The following is a 15918-nucleotide window of genomic DNA, read 5'->3' on the forward strand; positions in this document are numbered from 1 at the left end:
GCTCAAGAGAGATACGAGACCAAATTATCGGCAATTGGCCTTGCAATTTGTCCATACCGGTTACCGGCAAGTGCGTGGATCAACGACCCGACGGCCTGGCCGGATGTTCAGTTCGCGGATCTGTCCATGTTCCTCACGAGCACACCAGGTATGAAAGTACATCCGGGTACTTTCACCCTTTGACACCTGACAACCGAACGGCCGATGAAAGCAAACACGCGTAGCAATGCGTGCGTACATGTTTATACATGCGCGATACACACAACAGTTACTTCCTTATATTTTCAGTAGCTGTGATGTCATGAAAATACTAACTGAAGTTAAAAGTAATAGTTTTATATTTAAACTTACCCAGCTATGCAAGTGCAGTGGGTGGGCAGCTTATAGTAACAGCTATACAACTTATATACAGCAACAACTTATAGCTTACAGCAATAGGCTTATAAGTCACTGGAGGCCCATCGGTACTTCACTGCTGGCTTCGTGCAGACAGTACATCATGTCAAGTCTGCAACAGGGTTGATTATCTTGAAAGCTGATGTACGTCAATCACAGCGGGCTAATGCCGCTTCACATTGCCCAAAACTAGCCACAAACAGTGACGGAGTCGTGCAAGCTGCCCACTGCACTTGCATGGCTGGGTAAGTTTAAATATAAACTGTTACTTTTAACTTCAGTTAGTATTTTCATTACATCACAGCTACTGAAAATATAAGTAAGTAACTGTTGTGTGTATCGCGCATGTATAAACATGTACGTACGCATCGCTATGCGTGTTTGCTTTCATCGGCCGTTCGGTTGTCAGGTGTCAGAGGGTGAAAGTACCGGGATGTACTTTCATACCTTGTGTGTTCGTGAGGTACATGTACACATCTGCGAACTGAACATCCGGCTGGGCCGTCGGGTCATTGATCCACGCACTTGCCGGTAACCGGTATGGACAAATTGCAAGGCCAATTGCCGATCATTTGGTCTCGTATCTCCCTTTAGCTTCGCTTGGAAGATTGTCAAAATAGTTCTAAGACATGCTGATACAAGTGGCCAGTAGTATGTGACGAAAGTCGTAAGTTAAACCGTTGCAACAACACAAAATCTAGCACTTTACTGCGCAAGTCTGCAAGCACAAAGCACACACACTGCAAGCGCGCGGCGTGATTGTTTTCATCGCCCTAGGGCACGTGACGCCGTTACTAAGCGGAAGTGATCTCATCTCCGCCCCCACCCATTGAAACATATCCTGGTGTTGGCTTAGCAGCTAAGGTGCCAGCTTAGGATCCTAGGATCCTGGGTTCGAATCCCGGTCGATCGCTGAATTAACACCAGGGGGGTTGACTCAGCCTGCCATCCTTCTGAGGTCCGCAAATTGAGTACCCGTTCACTGGTAATTCCCTGTTTGTCGTAAAAGGCGACAAACAGGGTTGGCGGCAGGAAGGGCAGCCGGCCGTAAAACATTGCTTCAAAAAGGGGACCAACAAAAACAACAACAACCACGGTGCCCGAAAAAGGCCAACCCCCGCTTTGCGGGGAAAAATGGCCTCTAAAGGTTTTTTGTTTTTTAAAAATTGAAACAGAGATAATGAAACTTATTTACTTATTTTCTGATGATTGTTTAACCTGCTTATGTTCTTATAAATGTGTAACTTTATACCAACGCTTGCGGGTATGTCAATGATAAAACACATTGGAGACATATTCATTGGTTTTCCAAAAATATTGTCTGGAAGTCATAATATATGATATATACAGTCATTTTATATGTAATGGGGGCGGGTTTGTTTACAGGCAATGACTAAATTTTTCGGAAATCGAAGAACCAATGCTTGCATAAAAAGGGTTAATGTGAAGTTAATTGTTGAAGTTTTGTGAATGCTAGGTTATTAAAATCATCCACAACGTCCTATATATACATTGTGAAATAATTTCAGCATCTACATATCACAAAATAGCAATCAGATCAGTTGAAAAGAAAAACACGCTAAATTTTCGATTTTGCAAATGAAACATGACCTTTTGACCTCCGAGGAAGTCACCTGATAATTAAAGGTGTAAATTGGATTACAGTTGTGTAGATGTATGATGTAGCTTCACAATGAATCATAATTTGTCAAAATATGTTCAGTGGAACTGAGGTTAAAAGCAAAAATGGTACCCCTCTCCCCCAAAATTCAACTTCCAGATTACATGGAGGTGGGTTTGTTCACAGAGTGAAAACTATCATTAAGCTACGAGATAGGCAGGGTTATCATCCCAAAATATAAACTATAAACCTGCAGGAAGACAAAAATACCAAAATTGTTTGCTGACCTTGGGTGGTACAAATTTGTTAAAATATCGTATTGGCCCCTGGACTAATGGGGGCGTGGTGTACTTTGAATGGAGCTCCACTTGTTTTTAATTAATTTTCGGAAATTTGTTCAATTCGATTTTCACTTGGAAGTTGTAGGTTACGATGTGCAGATAAAGGTGGAAAAAGTCTTATTTAATGCATTTTAACTCCAGGCTGTAAGGTAACAAAAGGTTAAAATATTGAAAGAGGGTGTAGACTTTCTGTCGGCACTGTACGTATAATGGTGTAAAGATAAACCGATAAGATTATGGGGTCAAGAGGTCAAAGGCCAAAAGCCAGAGGTCACGTAAGGTAAAAATTATGTTGCCACACTAACTTTTGAAGCAGCGATGGGATTTTGGTAGACGTATACATGAGAATGGAAAGCGGACTGATGAGACTTCACCATGAAAAGGTCAAAGGTCAGAGGTCATGTCAGGTGAACATGTGATGCTTGATAACAGCTGACGGGATTTAAGTGAAAGTTGCTTCAAATATGTACAAACCTCCATCAGTGAATCCATCCAAGATATATATTATTTGCGACTGAAAGGTCAAGGGTCAGAGATCGCATGAAAACCCCTGTTCATGTGACACTATTGGCTATGGTATTTTAACGAAACGAAGTGCATGTCCCATGACACATGTACGGATTAGATATCGAGGTCAAATTATCTTGAGTTTTTTGGTGAAAATCAGAGTAATGATGATGATGCCCACTCCTGCATTTTCAGATGCATATGGCTGCCAGAGCAGTTTCTTGGCTGTGGGGCACAATCCTGGATGGGTCGCCACTCCGACACAGGATACTCGAATGGTTCATTTTAAACTCGTACTCATTTTGCCAACCTCGGAAGGATGACAAGCCGAGTCAACCTCACCTGGAGTTAACTTAACGACCGACCGGGATTCAAACTCAGGAACCGAGACTCCCAAGCCAGCACCCTAAACTTTAACACCAACACCAGGTTTAGGGTCAGAATAAGTAAAAGTTTATTGCGGGCAGAGGCTTTTCGGGTGGCGTCGAGACGTTGATTTATGTCAAGTTTCTCCATATTCAGATCAAATTGTTGGCAAATCCTTCATGCGCCCACTTTGTCCTCACTCAATGTTTCCCATTTAAAAACTTTCTTTTATCCCAATTGGAAACCGCTTTCTAAAATCAAGGCTGGTTCTTGATACGTGAACCCCCCCCCCCCCCCCCCCCCGTTTCCAAACCAACACCACAGGTCCAAACTCGAACCTTGGGGCTGGCTTAACGGTTAAAGGGGGTGGCACACAATCTTGGGGTCTTGAATTCAAGCCCCTGTCATGTTGTCGAATTCGCACGAGGTGGGTCTATTCAGCCCATCATTCTTCCAAGGTTGGCAAAATGAGAACGTTCTCCCTGGTAAGGGGGCATTGCATCAGCAGTACAACCGTGCCCCCAGAAAATGATTCAGCCAATCGGCCACAGGCTGCATCCGAATAAATAAATAAATAAAATACCCCTGAGGGTGTAACTTATTTTCCAGCTTCTCAATTTTTCATGGTTACAATCAAGTATTCGCCATGCCTACCTGTAGTAGCAGGTATCTCTGTAGGTTGGCTTTGTGTGTCATTGTATATTGTTGACACAGAAACGGTGTAGTCGGTGCCAGGAGGGAGGTTTGAAAAGGTGATGTTTGTTTGCCCTGTGGTTTCATTTTCTACCGTGATGTTGTCAATGATCAACATCACAAGATATTCATAACGTGCTTGGTTTGTATCATTTGGGTTGGTCCAGGAGATGGAGAGAGATGTTGAGTTTTGTGTTGAAATTTGGAGATTTTCAGGAGGTGATGGATCTGAAAATGAAAAAAAGAAGCAAAAGAATGAGTTGACATCAACAAGTAGTTTTTGGTTTTGGTGTAATTGAGCAATACTTTCAACACTATCACAACAAGAGGGAGAATTCCTTTGCAATCCAGGTGGATTACTGAGTTTAGAACCAAGCGGAACCTCAAGCCTCAAACCCGAGCGGAACGCCCTCTTCTTCAAACGCTTAATTCGAACCGTTCGTCGTCCGTCGGTCGTTGCTGCGGTCTGTGCTCGGCAGATGAACTTACAGATCGGATTGATGGGTTGTCGACTAACATCGGTGATTCTGTTAAGTTTCAGTAATGGTGAAGTAAATACTGCACGCTCGATTTGTCATTGAGCACAGTGAACACTGTATTTACTTATAAAAATTATTTATTTATTTTTTGAATACAAGATCGAGGCTCGTGTAAGAGCGAACATTAATCACAAAAAGACAAACTAAAACATAAATACACAACATAAAGGGAGCGGGAGACAAGATGGGGAGAGAGAGGGAAGCACACAAGTACAACAGCAGAGAACAAGGACATCGGGAGATCTGTGGGAGGGAGAGGCCTTGGGGAGAGGAGGAACGGGAAGGGAGGGGGGGGGGGGGTGGGAGAGGTAAAAAACATATGGACAATGCCAGAACTTCCAGGAAAGAAGTCGGTATTTCAACAAAGTCTATCTGGGGTGAATTAACGGGGGTAGAAAAGATCAAGGTTTTGGATGGGGGAAGATAAGAGATGGTGGTGAACAGCTGTTTTAAAGACCTGGAGTGATGAGTGGGATTGAAGAGAGTGAGGGAGTTTGTTCCAGAGGCGGGAGAAAAGCGGAATTAAAGATTGAAGTTGAGCAGATAGTCTTGATTTTGGCAATTTCACCACAAGAAGTTGCTGGCAGATCTTGTGCGACCTGTGGGAATATTTGGGGGACAGAGCACAGACAGAGCTGGGGGAGCTCGGCCGGATAGGAGTCGGTAGAAGACAAAAATACCACCTACATGCCTGCGGTGAGAGAGTGAAAGACCCTCACAATCAGCTTCATCGCAGGAGATTCCATTGATTCTGAAAGCTTTAGTTTCAACAGCGTGAAGCCGAGCTTGGTGTGAGGCAGGAGCACCAGCCCAGAGGGGAGAGCAGTATTCCATTGAGCTGCGGATGAAAGCCTTGTATGTGGTGAGGAGCTCAGTTGTGCCAAGAAAGGACCTCGCACGACGGAGGATGCCCAGTCGGCGACTGGCTTTGGAGGCCAGCTTGGAAATGTGGTTTTCCCAAGAAAGATCATGGCAGATAGTGAGACCCAAAAGATTGAGTGACAGAACTTCTTTGAGAGGATTATTCAGAAAGTGGATGGGAGGGTTGTCCAGTCTGTCTTTTCGTAGAGTCATTTTCATTCATAGTAAGAGTGTGAGATTTGTCACGATTGAAAGACATGTTCCACTTGTTTGACCAATCTGTGATTTTGTCCAGGTCTGCAGAGAGTGAGGAGGCTGCAGACTGCCGATCTGAGATGAGGAATGGAGCGGCAGTGTGTGGAGTCATCAGCAAAGAGATAGAGAGGATTTCCAAGAGAGTCAGAGAGATCATTGATGAAGACCAGAAAAAGCACAGGGCCCAGAACACTGCCTTGAGGACCTCCAGCCTAAACAGGAGGGGAGATGAGAGAAACCCATTCAGGGCCACATGTTGACTATGAGCAGAGAGGAAGTCTGCAAGCCATGCGTGGAGATTTCCATGGATACCATAGGAGGAGAGTTTGATGAGCAGAGCGGGGTGCCAGACTGTATCGAAGGCACGTGATATGTCAAAGGGAGACAGCTCTGATTTCCTGTTTGGCATTGAGGACCTCCATCCATTGTTGAGACAGCAGAAGCAGCATGTCCAGAGTAGAGTGACCTGGTCTGAAACCAAATTGTCGATCAGAGATCAAGCCATTGGAGAAGAGGAAAGATTTGATGTCTGAAGCAATGATGGATTCCATGACTTTGCTGATAATTGGGAGAAGGCTGATTGGTCTGTAGTTGCTGGGATCTGTTTTTGCACCTTTTTTGTGCAAAGCGGTGATGTTGGCAGATTTCCAAGCAGATGGAAGATGACCTTGAGCAAAAGAGGGTGAAGAGAACAGAGAGAGGGTGAGAAAGAGCGGCAGAGCAGGATTTTAGGACCCGTGGGCCGATTCCGTCATGTCCAGTTGCAGAATCAGAGTCGATGGTTGACAGAAACTTCTCCACCTTGTCAGGAGAGAAGGACACAGAGTCCAGGCGCGGCTGTCTACGACTGGGTACGGTGCGTACAGAGAGGGACGGGTTTGGGACACAAGATTTTGAGGCAAACACAGAGTTGAGGCATTCATCTTTTTCGCATGTGGAGTCAGCTGTGTATCCATTTGAGGTAAGGGAGGGGATGGAGGGGGAACAAACACCAGAAACAGATTTGACCAGACGCCACCAGGATTTGGAGGAGGGAGACAGGTTTGAGAGTTCAGTCTTGAGAGTGGAGAGATATTGTTTCCTGGCTCTCCTGAGGATAGACACACACTTGTCCTGAGGGTAGACAGTTGGGATGATACAGTCTGTTGTGTCTGTTGTGTCTGTGTGAAGGGGAATGGCAGACATTGTCATTCTCACTGGCTCTGGTGAAAAGGCAGAACAGCCCACTGGAGGAATCCATCCTTTGAGCTGGGAAGCTGACATTTCAGCATAATAGTGAGCACTTGCTTTGGCAAAAATGGTATTTTTTGTTTTTTGATGAATCAATTAATTGATTAATTAGTTAATTAGTATCAGTTTGTTAATCACTTATTTATTTTCTTTCTCATCTCAGGCACCTTTTGCGATAAGATATTTATAAGCTGATTTATAAGCGATAGGATATTTATATACTGCATAAGCTGATATATATCAGACTGTATAAGCTAATATTTGGACACAACAATGACCGTAATTTGGCTGTAAATTGTATTTTTCATTTATTGTTTCATTGATTAATCGATTAATTATTTAAATATTCGATTAATGACCGACTTAATTTTTTCTAAGATGCAGATTCTGATGACACAGTGGTGCTTTAGGGATTGTATTGGCCAATTGATTAAGAATTTAATTATTTTACCTTTATTTTATATTTATTTCGTTATTAATCACGTTTTTATTTTCTATCTCATCTGGGCAATATCTCGGGCACCTTTTGAGCGAGGAAGCTGATATTCGGACACGACAATGACCAAGTATTGTGGCTCTGAAGTATTTTTGATTTATTGATGAATTAATTAATCAATGTATTATTTATTGATTAATCAATTAATTGTTTATTTTTTCGATTAATAACTTATTTCATTAATTTTCAAAAAGATACACCTTCAAACGAAACACCAGTGGTTGAGATATGCTATTAGCCAATTGATTAAGAAATTATTTTACGATCATTATTTATTGATTTTATTTACGCAATCCATCAATAAGTTATTGTATACCTCTCCCTCCCAATACCGTTGGGAGGTCCAATTGACTTGTTCACCAAATCAGTTCATTCCAAAAAAAAATACCATCTCTTACAGTTCCTTTTTTCTACATTCCCGAAACTCTCCAGCACTCCACCCCTCCTTCAGCATCCTCAAACGTATTTTTGACTCGAAGGTCTCAAACTCATTTTGCAAGAAATGTTCATTTCCCATTAATCGTACATTTTTCAAAATCCAATCTCACCCCTCCCCTCCAAATCTTACCTACCACCGCTTCCCTCCAAATCTTCCCTATCCCCCCTTCCCTCCAAAACTTCCCCATCCCCCCTTCCCTCCAAAACTTCCCCATCCCCCCTCCCCTCCAAAACTTCCCCATCACCCCTCCCCTCCAAATCTACCCCCTTACCGCTCCCCTCCAAATCTTCCCCATCACCCATCTCTTTCAAATATTCCCCCTTGCCCCTCCCCTCCAAATCTTCCCCATCACCCATCTCTTTCAAATCTTCCCCCTTGCCCCTCTCCTCCAAATCTTCCCCATCACCCCTTCGCTCCAAAACTTCCCCATCACCCCTCCCCTCCAAAACTTCCCCATCTCCCCTCCCCTCCAAATCTACCCCCTTGCCCCTCCCGTCCAAATCTTCCCCATCACCCATCTCTTTCAAATCTTCCCCCTTGCCCCTCCCCTCCAAATCTTCCCCATCACCCATCCCTTTCAAATCTTCCCCCTTTCCCCTCCCCTCCAAATCTTCCCCATCACCCCGCCCCTCCAAAACGTCCCCATCACCCCTCCCCTCCAAAACTTCCCCATCACCCCTCCCCTCCAAATCTACCCCCTTGCCCCTCCCCTCCAAATCTACCCCCTTGCCCCTCCCCTCCAAATCTTCCCCATCACCCATCTCTTTCAAATCTTCCCCCTTGCCCCTCCCCTCCAAATCTTCCCCACCACCATCATCCCTTTCAAATCTTCCCCCTTTCCCCTCCCCTCCAAATCTTCCCCATCACCCCTCCCCTCCAAAACTTCCCCATCACCCCTCCCCTCCAAAACTTCCCCATCACCCCTCCCCTCCAAAACTACCCCCTTGCCCCTCCCCTCCAAATCTACCCCCTTGCCCCTTCCCTCCCCTCCCTTCCAAACTCCCCCCATACCCCTCCCCTCCAAGACTCTCCCTCGCTCTTCCCCTCCTAGACTCCCCTCTCACCCCTCCTCTTGAAAGCGTCCTCCCCGCTTCTTCCCCCTTCCAACTTTCACCTTCATCTCCCCCAACGTTCTGCCTCGCACTTCCCCCTCCTCAAATAACACCTCACTGTGCCTCACCCAATCTCCATCAAACCTTTTGTCCGCCCCATTCTTCCCTTTCTCCAAGCTATTCTGAAATCTCTGACACACCTTCAACAGCTCTCCCTACCTCTTCCTCATCTTACCCTACCCCTCCTCCCCTCCCCCCGTTCTGTATCTGATGCTCCCCCTTCCTCTTCATTAACGGTATGGGCCTCAAACATCCGGGGCCTTCGCTCAAACTTGACTGATCTCTCCATACAGGTTGCTTCTGACAAACCAGATGTGATCTGCTTAACAGAAACTTTCCTCCTTCATGATGTCGCTGATTCCTTGGTATCTCTCCCAGGTTACTCCATCCTCCGGTATGATAGACCTGAGCCTCGTCCTGGAGGTGGGGTTGCTATCTTTATAAAAAACTCTCTTCCTCACTTGCCCTGCACTGCCCTCTCTCCACCTCACCCCCAGGAATACCTTTGGCTACCGCTTCCCCTTCGCTCCCACCTTTTGTTCATATGTGTGTTGTACTGTCCACCAAACAGTGATGACTCCATCTACATCTCGCTGTCTGATAATATGGCCCAACTTCTTTCTACCCATCCCAACTCTCTCTTCCTCATATGTGGTGATTACAATTGTCACCATGCCAGTTGGCTGGGTGTGGGTACCTCTCTCACCAGCCATGGCTCTTCAGCAAAGGACTTCTGCGACTCACTGGGACTGACACAATCTGTCAATTTCCCGACCCGGATCTCAGTCAACGGAGCATCTTCTCTTCTGGACTTGTTTATGACTAACTTCCCTGAAAATGTCTGCTGCTCTTCTTCTGCTCCAATCGGCTCATCTGATCATGTGCTTGTCAAAGTGGACATCTCTCTGACCATTCTCAGAGAGCCTCCTCAGCGTCGAAGAGTCTGGCATTTCACTCAGGTCAACTGGCACGGTCTTCAAGCAGCCATCGATCATCTGGACTGGTCTCCCATCTCTAACGCCTCTGACATCAACTCATCCTGGGAATTCTTCCAAAGTAAATTGCTCTCTCTCATGCACAGATTTATCCCATCTCGTCTTCAGTTGTCATACCCTTCCTCCCGTCCATGGTACATGGAATCTTGTGGTGAGGCTGTTGCCCAGAAACAACTTGCTTTCGTCTCCTGGAAAGGAAATCCAACGGAAGGAAATCTCATTTCTTTCACAAAGCCCGAAACAAGTGTGTGTCCACCCTCAGGAGAGCCAGGAAACTATATCTCTCCGTTCTCAAGACTGAACTCTCTTATCTGTCTCCCTCTTCCAAATCCTGGTGGCGTCTGGTCAAATCTGTTTCTGGTGTTTGTTCCTCCTCCATCCCCTCCCTCACCTCAAACGGCGACACGGCTGACTCCACACATGAAAAAGCTGAATGCCTCAACTCTGTGTTTGCCTCTAAATCTTGTGTCCCAAACCCATCCCTCTCTGTACCCACCATACCCAGTCGTACCCAGCTGCTCCTGGATTCTGTGTCCTTTCCTCCTGACAAGGTGGAAAAGTTTCTGTCAACCCTCGACTCTGATTCTGCAACTGATCCTGACAGCATCAGCCCACGGGTCCTAAAATCATGTTCTTCCGCTCTTTCACTCCCTCTCTCTGTTCTCTTCACCCTCTCTTTTGCTCAAGGTCATCTGCCATCTGCTTGGAAATCAGCCAACATCACCGCTTTGCACAAAAAAGGTGCAAAAACAGATCCTAGCAACTACAGACCAATCAGCTTTCTCCCAATTATCAGCAAAGTCATGAAATCCATCATTGCTTCAGATATGAAATCTTTCCTCTTCTCCAATGGCTTGATCTCTGACCATCAATTTGGTTTCAGACCTGGTCACTCGACTCTGGATGTGCTGCTTCTGCTTTCTCAACAATGGATGGAGGTCCTCAATGCCAAACAGGAAATTAGAGCCGTCTCCCTTGACATATCACGTGCCTTCGATACGGTCTGGCACCCCGCTCTGCTCACCAAACTCTCCTCCTTTGGTATCCATGGAAATCTCCACGCATGGCTGGCGGATTTCCTCTTTAGTCGTAGTCAACGTGTGGCCCTGAATGGGTTTCTCTCATCTACTCTTCCCGTTCAGGCTGGAGTTCCCAAAGGCAGTGTCCTGGGCCCTGTGCTTTTTCTGGTCTTCATCAATGATCTCTCTGACTCTCTTGAAAATCCTCTCTATCTCTTTGCTGATGACCTTACTCTCTGTCGCTCCATTCCTCATCCCTCAGATCGGCAGTCTACAGCCTCCTCACTCTCTGCAGACCTGGTCAAAATCACAGACTGGGTAAACAAGTGGAACATGTCTTTCCATCCTGACAAATCTCACACTCTTACGATGGCTCTCCGAAAAGACCGACTGGACAACCCTCCCATCCACTTTCTGAACAATTCTCTCGAAGAAGTTCTGTCACTCAAGCTTTTGGGTCTCACTGTCTGCCATGATCTTTCCTGGGAAAACCACATTTCAAATCTGGCCTCCAAAGCCAGTCGCCGACTGGGCATCCTCCGTCGTGCGAAGTCCTTCCTTGGCACACCTGAGCTCCTCACCACATACAAGGCTTTCATCCGCAGCTCAATGGAATACTGCTCTCCCCTCTGGGCCGGTGCTCCTGTTTCACACCCTGCTCGTCTTCAAGACTGTTGAAACCAAAGCGTTCAGAATCATTGGAACCTCCCGCGATGAAGCTAACTCAAAGGGCCTTTCACTCACTCACCGCACGCAGGTTTGGTGGTCTTTCCGCCTTCTACCGACTCCTCTCTGGCCTTGCCCACCCCCCCACCCCCCCCAGCTCTCTCTGGGCTCTGTCCCCCAAATATTCCTACAGGTCGCACAAGATCTGCCTGCAACCCTTTTATGGTTAAACTGCCAAAATCAAGACTCTCTGCTCACCTTCACTCTTTCATTCCTCTTTTATCCCACCTCTGGAACAAACTCCCTCACTCTCTTCAATCCCACTCCTCCCTCCAGGTCCTTAAAACAGCTGTTCACCACCATTTCTTGTCTTCCCTCATCCAAAACCTTCACCTTTTCTACCCCCCTTAATTCACCCCAAACCAAACATTTAAAATTCAGTTTTCATTCCTGAAATCCCGAGGAGTGTCTATCTTGTTTATACCGTGTACGCCGCCGCCCCCCCCCCCCCCTCAACCTTCCACAGATCTCCCGATGTCCCTGTTCATTACTGTTATTATGCTTCCCTCCCCCCCCACCCCCCTCTTGCCTCCCACTCCCTTTATTATATGTTACATGTGTTAGCTCTTATATGAGCCTTGACTAAGAACACAAAAACAGTAAAACACACGGACAGCAAATGTCAAGCATTATCAGTTCATACAGATAATTTTACTGTGATTAGTTATTTCTGGTCTGTTCTTAATTTCAGCTCCATAATTCATTAAAAGTTTCAAAATACCTACTTGTCGTAGCAGGTATCTCTACAGCTTGGCTTTTTCTGCCATGGTAGAGTGATGACACATACATGTTGTAGTCAGTTCCAGGGGAGAGGTTTGAAAAGGTGATGTATGTTTGCCCTGTGGTTTCATTTTCTACCGTGATGTTGTCAATGATCAATATCACAAGATATTCATAACGTGCTTGGTTTGTATCATTTGGTTTGGTCCAGGAGATGGAGAGAGATGTTGACTTTTGTGTTGAAATTTGGGGATTTTGAGGAGGTGATGGATCTGAAAATGAAAAAGAAAGACGCAAAAGAATGAGTTGACATCAACAAGTAGTTTTTGTTTTTGGTGTAATTGAGCAATACTTTCAACACTATCACAACAACAGGGAGAATTCCTTTGCAATGTAGGTGGATTACTAAGTTTCAGTTCAACAAGTTAAAGGATTAGGGGGGAAAGTCTGGAAAACTGACCAAGGTAATAATAATATGTTAAAGCGCGGCGTTACGCGCGCTGCTTGTGAGCAAGGAGGAAGCGGACAAGCGGTAACATATGAACGTCTTTATTGTAAGACTACACTGTAACACTGAACTCCTCCGGGCTGGTCGCCCGGTGTATATCATGAGGCCACGCCTACCCCTCGGGCGTGGCCACCGCCCACTTGGTGCGTGGAATGATGTCACCACGCCAGTGGGCTTTTGTGTCCGCCACACGCGCCCCCCCAGAATTCCCGCGCACCTGGAGGGCCAGTTTGTGGGGCCGACGAATGACCCGGCCGAAGCACCCCCTGGCGATCGGCGGCGTCCGGGGTGCAGGGATACCAGGTGGGATGCCCCTGGCTGCCCCTGGGATGGGTGCAGGACCGGGGGGCGCCGTGGCGGCGGGGCTGGGCGGTGCCGGGGGTCCGCCCGCAGGAGGGCGGCCCCGACGTGGGGGTCGGGCCACTGGCGGTGGATGGTCCACATCGAGGTGGGCCGGCTTGAGGCGGTCTACCGAAACGCGGTCAGGAGTACCGCCGATGTCCAGGGTGAAGTGCTTCGCCCCGGTCTCCAGCACGCGGAAAGGCCCGTCGTACGGGGGCCGCAGTGGTGTCCGATGGGCATCGTGGCGGACGAAGACGTACTCCGCCGTGCGAAGCTCCGGGGCGACGTGCGTCGGTGGGTGCCCGTGGCATGCCGTTGGCACCGGGGCGAACCTCTGGGCGGTCTCTTGCAGAGCGGAGCGCTGCTGTGCCGCGGACCATGGTGCCGTGGAGTCGGGGAGGAACTCGCCCGGCACCCGCAGCGGTTGCCCGAAGACCAACTCCGCCGCGGATGCGCGCAGGTCCTCCTTGGGCGCCGTCCGGAGGCCCAGCAGGACCCAGGGGAGCCTGTCGACCCAGCCGCCGTCGCGGAGGGTGGCCCGGAGCGCGGCCTTCAATGAGCGGTGAAATCGCTCACACAGGCCGTTAGCCTGGGGGTGGTAGGCCGTGGTTCGGTGCAGCCGGACCCCGAGCCCCTGCGCAACCGCCCCCCAGAGCTCCGAGGTGAACTGGGGGCCGCGGTCGGATGAGATGTCTGAGGGGGCGCCGAACTGGGCGACCCAGGTGGCGATGAAAGCCTGCGCGACATCGGCCGCCGTTGTCGACGCCAAGGGCACGGCCTCCGGCCACCGGGTGGTGCGGTCCACCATGGTGAGGACGTGGGTGAAACCCCGCGAGGGGGGCAGAGGTCCCACCAGGTCCACGTGGACGTGGTCAAACCGGCGTTCCGGCACCGTGAACGGGGCCAATGGGGCCTGGGTGTGCCGGTGCACCTTGGCGCGCTGGCACGCGAGGCATGTCCTGGCCCAGCCGCGGACGGCCTTCCGGAGGCCATGCCAGACGAACTTGTCGGCGATCAGCCTTTGGGAGGCCCTCGCGCCCGGGTGGGACAGGCCGTGGATGGCGTCAAACACCTGGCGCTGCCAGCCCGCGGGCACAATGGGGTGAGGACGCCCGAGGGAGACGTCGCACAAGAGGGCCGCGCCCGCGCCGTCGAACGGCACCTCGGTGACGCGGAGGCCCGTGACGGCGGTCCGCAAGGCCTGGACGTCGGGGTCAGCGGCCTGGTCTGCTGCCATCCGGGCATAGTCGATGCCGAGGTGGACTGCGTGGGCGACGGCCCGGGAAAGGCAATCCGCCACCGGGTTGTCCTTCCCCGCGACGTGCTGGATGTCCGTCGTGTACTCGGACACGGCCGAGAGGTGACGCTGCTGCCGGGCCGACCACGGCTCGGTGACCTTGCCCATCGCGAAGATCAGCGGCTTGTGGTCGACGAAGGCAGTGAACGCCCGGCCCTCGAGCAGATGGCGGAAGTGCCTGACCGCCAAGTGAAGTCCGAGCAACTCGCGGTCGAAGGTACTGTAACTGCGTTCGGGCGGGCGAAGCTGCCGGCTAAAGAACGCCAGCGGTTGCCAAGCTCCACGCACCCATTGCTCGTGCACCGCGCCCACCGCGTAGTCCGAGGCATCGGTGGTGAGGGCGATCGGTGCATCGGGCGCCGGGTGCGCGAGCATGGTGGCGTTAGCCAAGGCGAGCTTCGCGCCCGTGAACGCCGTGTCCATCTGCTCGGTCCAGGTAACGTCGCCTTTGCCCGGCTTACCTCGGAGAGCTTCGTGCAGGGGGCGCAGGAGCTGGGCGATACGGGGCAGGAACCGATGGTAAAAGTTCACCATGCCCAGGAACTCCTGCAGCCCTCTGATCGTGCGGGGGCGCGGAAACCCCTTCACCGCCTCCACCTTGGCCGGCAGGGGGACGGCTCCGTGCCTGGTGACACGGTGCCCCAGAAAATCGATTGTGGCGGCGCCGAACCGGCACTTTGCGGGGTTCACAATCAGGCCATGCTGGCCCAGGCATTCGAAGAGCGTGCGGAGGTGGCGTAGGTGCTCTTCGCGGGACGCGCTGGCGATGAGGATATCGTCCAGGTAGACGTAGACAAAATCCAAGTCGCGCAGGACGCTGTCCATCAGTCGCTGGAACGCCTGAGCCGCATTCTTCAGACCGAAGGGCATGCGCAGGAACTCGAAGAGTCCGAATGGCGTGATGACCGCCGTCTTCGGGACGTCCTCCGGCCTGACGGGGACCTGATGGTAGCCGCGTATGAGGTCCACCTTCGAGAAGAAGGACCTGCCCGCCAAACGGGCGGAAAAGTCCTGAATGTGGGGGACGGGGTAGCGGTCGGGAGTCGTGGCGTCATTGAGACGGCGATAGTCCCCGCACGGTCGCCATCCCCCGCCGGGCTTCGGCACGATGTGCAGCGGCGACGCCCAAGCGCTCTCTGAGCGCCGAACGATGCCGAGTCGCTCCAGGGTAGCGAACTCCGCTTTTGCCACCGCCAGCTTCGTCGGCTCGAGGCGGCGTGCCCGGGCGTAGACCGGTGGCCCGACGGTGGGGATGTGATGGGCCACCCCGTGCTTGACGGCCCCGCCGAGAAGGTGGGCCGCGTGAGGGCCGGGAAGCCGGCGAGGAGGCGGGTGAATGCGTCCGCTGCCGGAAGCGTACAGACCAACGTGGCCGGAACCGAATCGTTCGGCAAGCCGCTTGGCAAGCCGCTCGTTGAGCTGGGCAACGCACATGCGAGCGAGCTGAACGTCTCG

General features: G+C 50.1%; 1 protein-coding gene across 1 annotated transcript in view; it reads right to left on the bottom strand.

Moving 5' to 3' along the window:
• Positions 1-15918, bottom strand: part of LOC137428036 (receptor-type tyrosine-protein phosphatase H) — a 329265-nt gene that overhangs the window by 252901 nt on the left and 60446 nt on the right. The window contains exons 4-5 of the mRNA XM_078777499.1: positions 12322-12588; positions 3886-4152 (exon numbers count right to left, since the gene is read on the bottom strand). Of these exons, the coding sequence (XP_078633625.1) occupies positions 3886-4152; positions 12322-12588 (534 nt within the window). The remainder of the gene's footprint in view (positions 1-3885; positions 4153-12321; positions 12589-15918) is intronic.

This window comes from Myxine glutinosa, chromosome 5 (assembly GCF_964187855.1).
Source record: "Myxine glutinosa chromosome 5, kmMyxGlut1.1, whole genome shotgun sequence".
NCBI classification, from domain to species: domain Eukaryota; kingdom Metazoa; phylum Chordata; class Myxini; order Myxiniformes; family Myxinidae; genus Myxine; species Myxine glutinosa.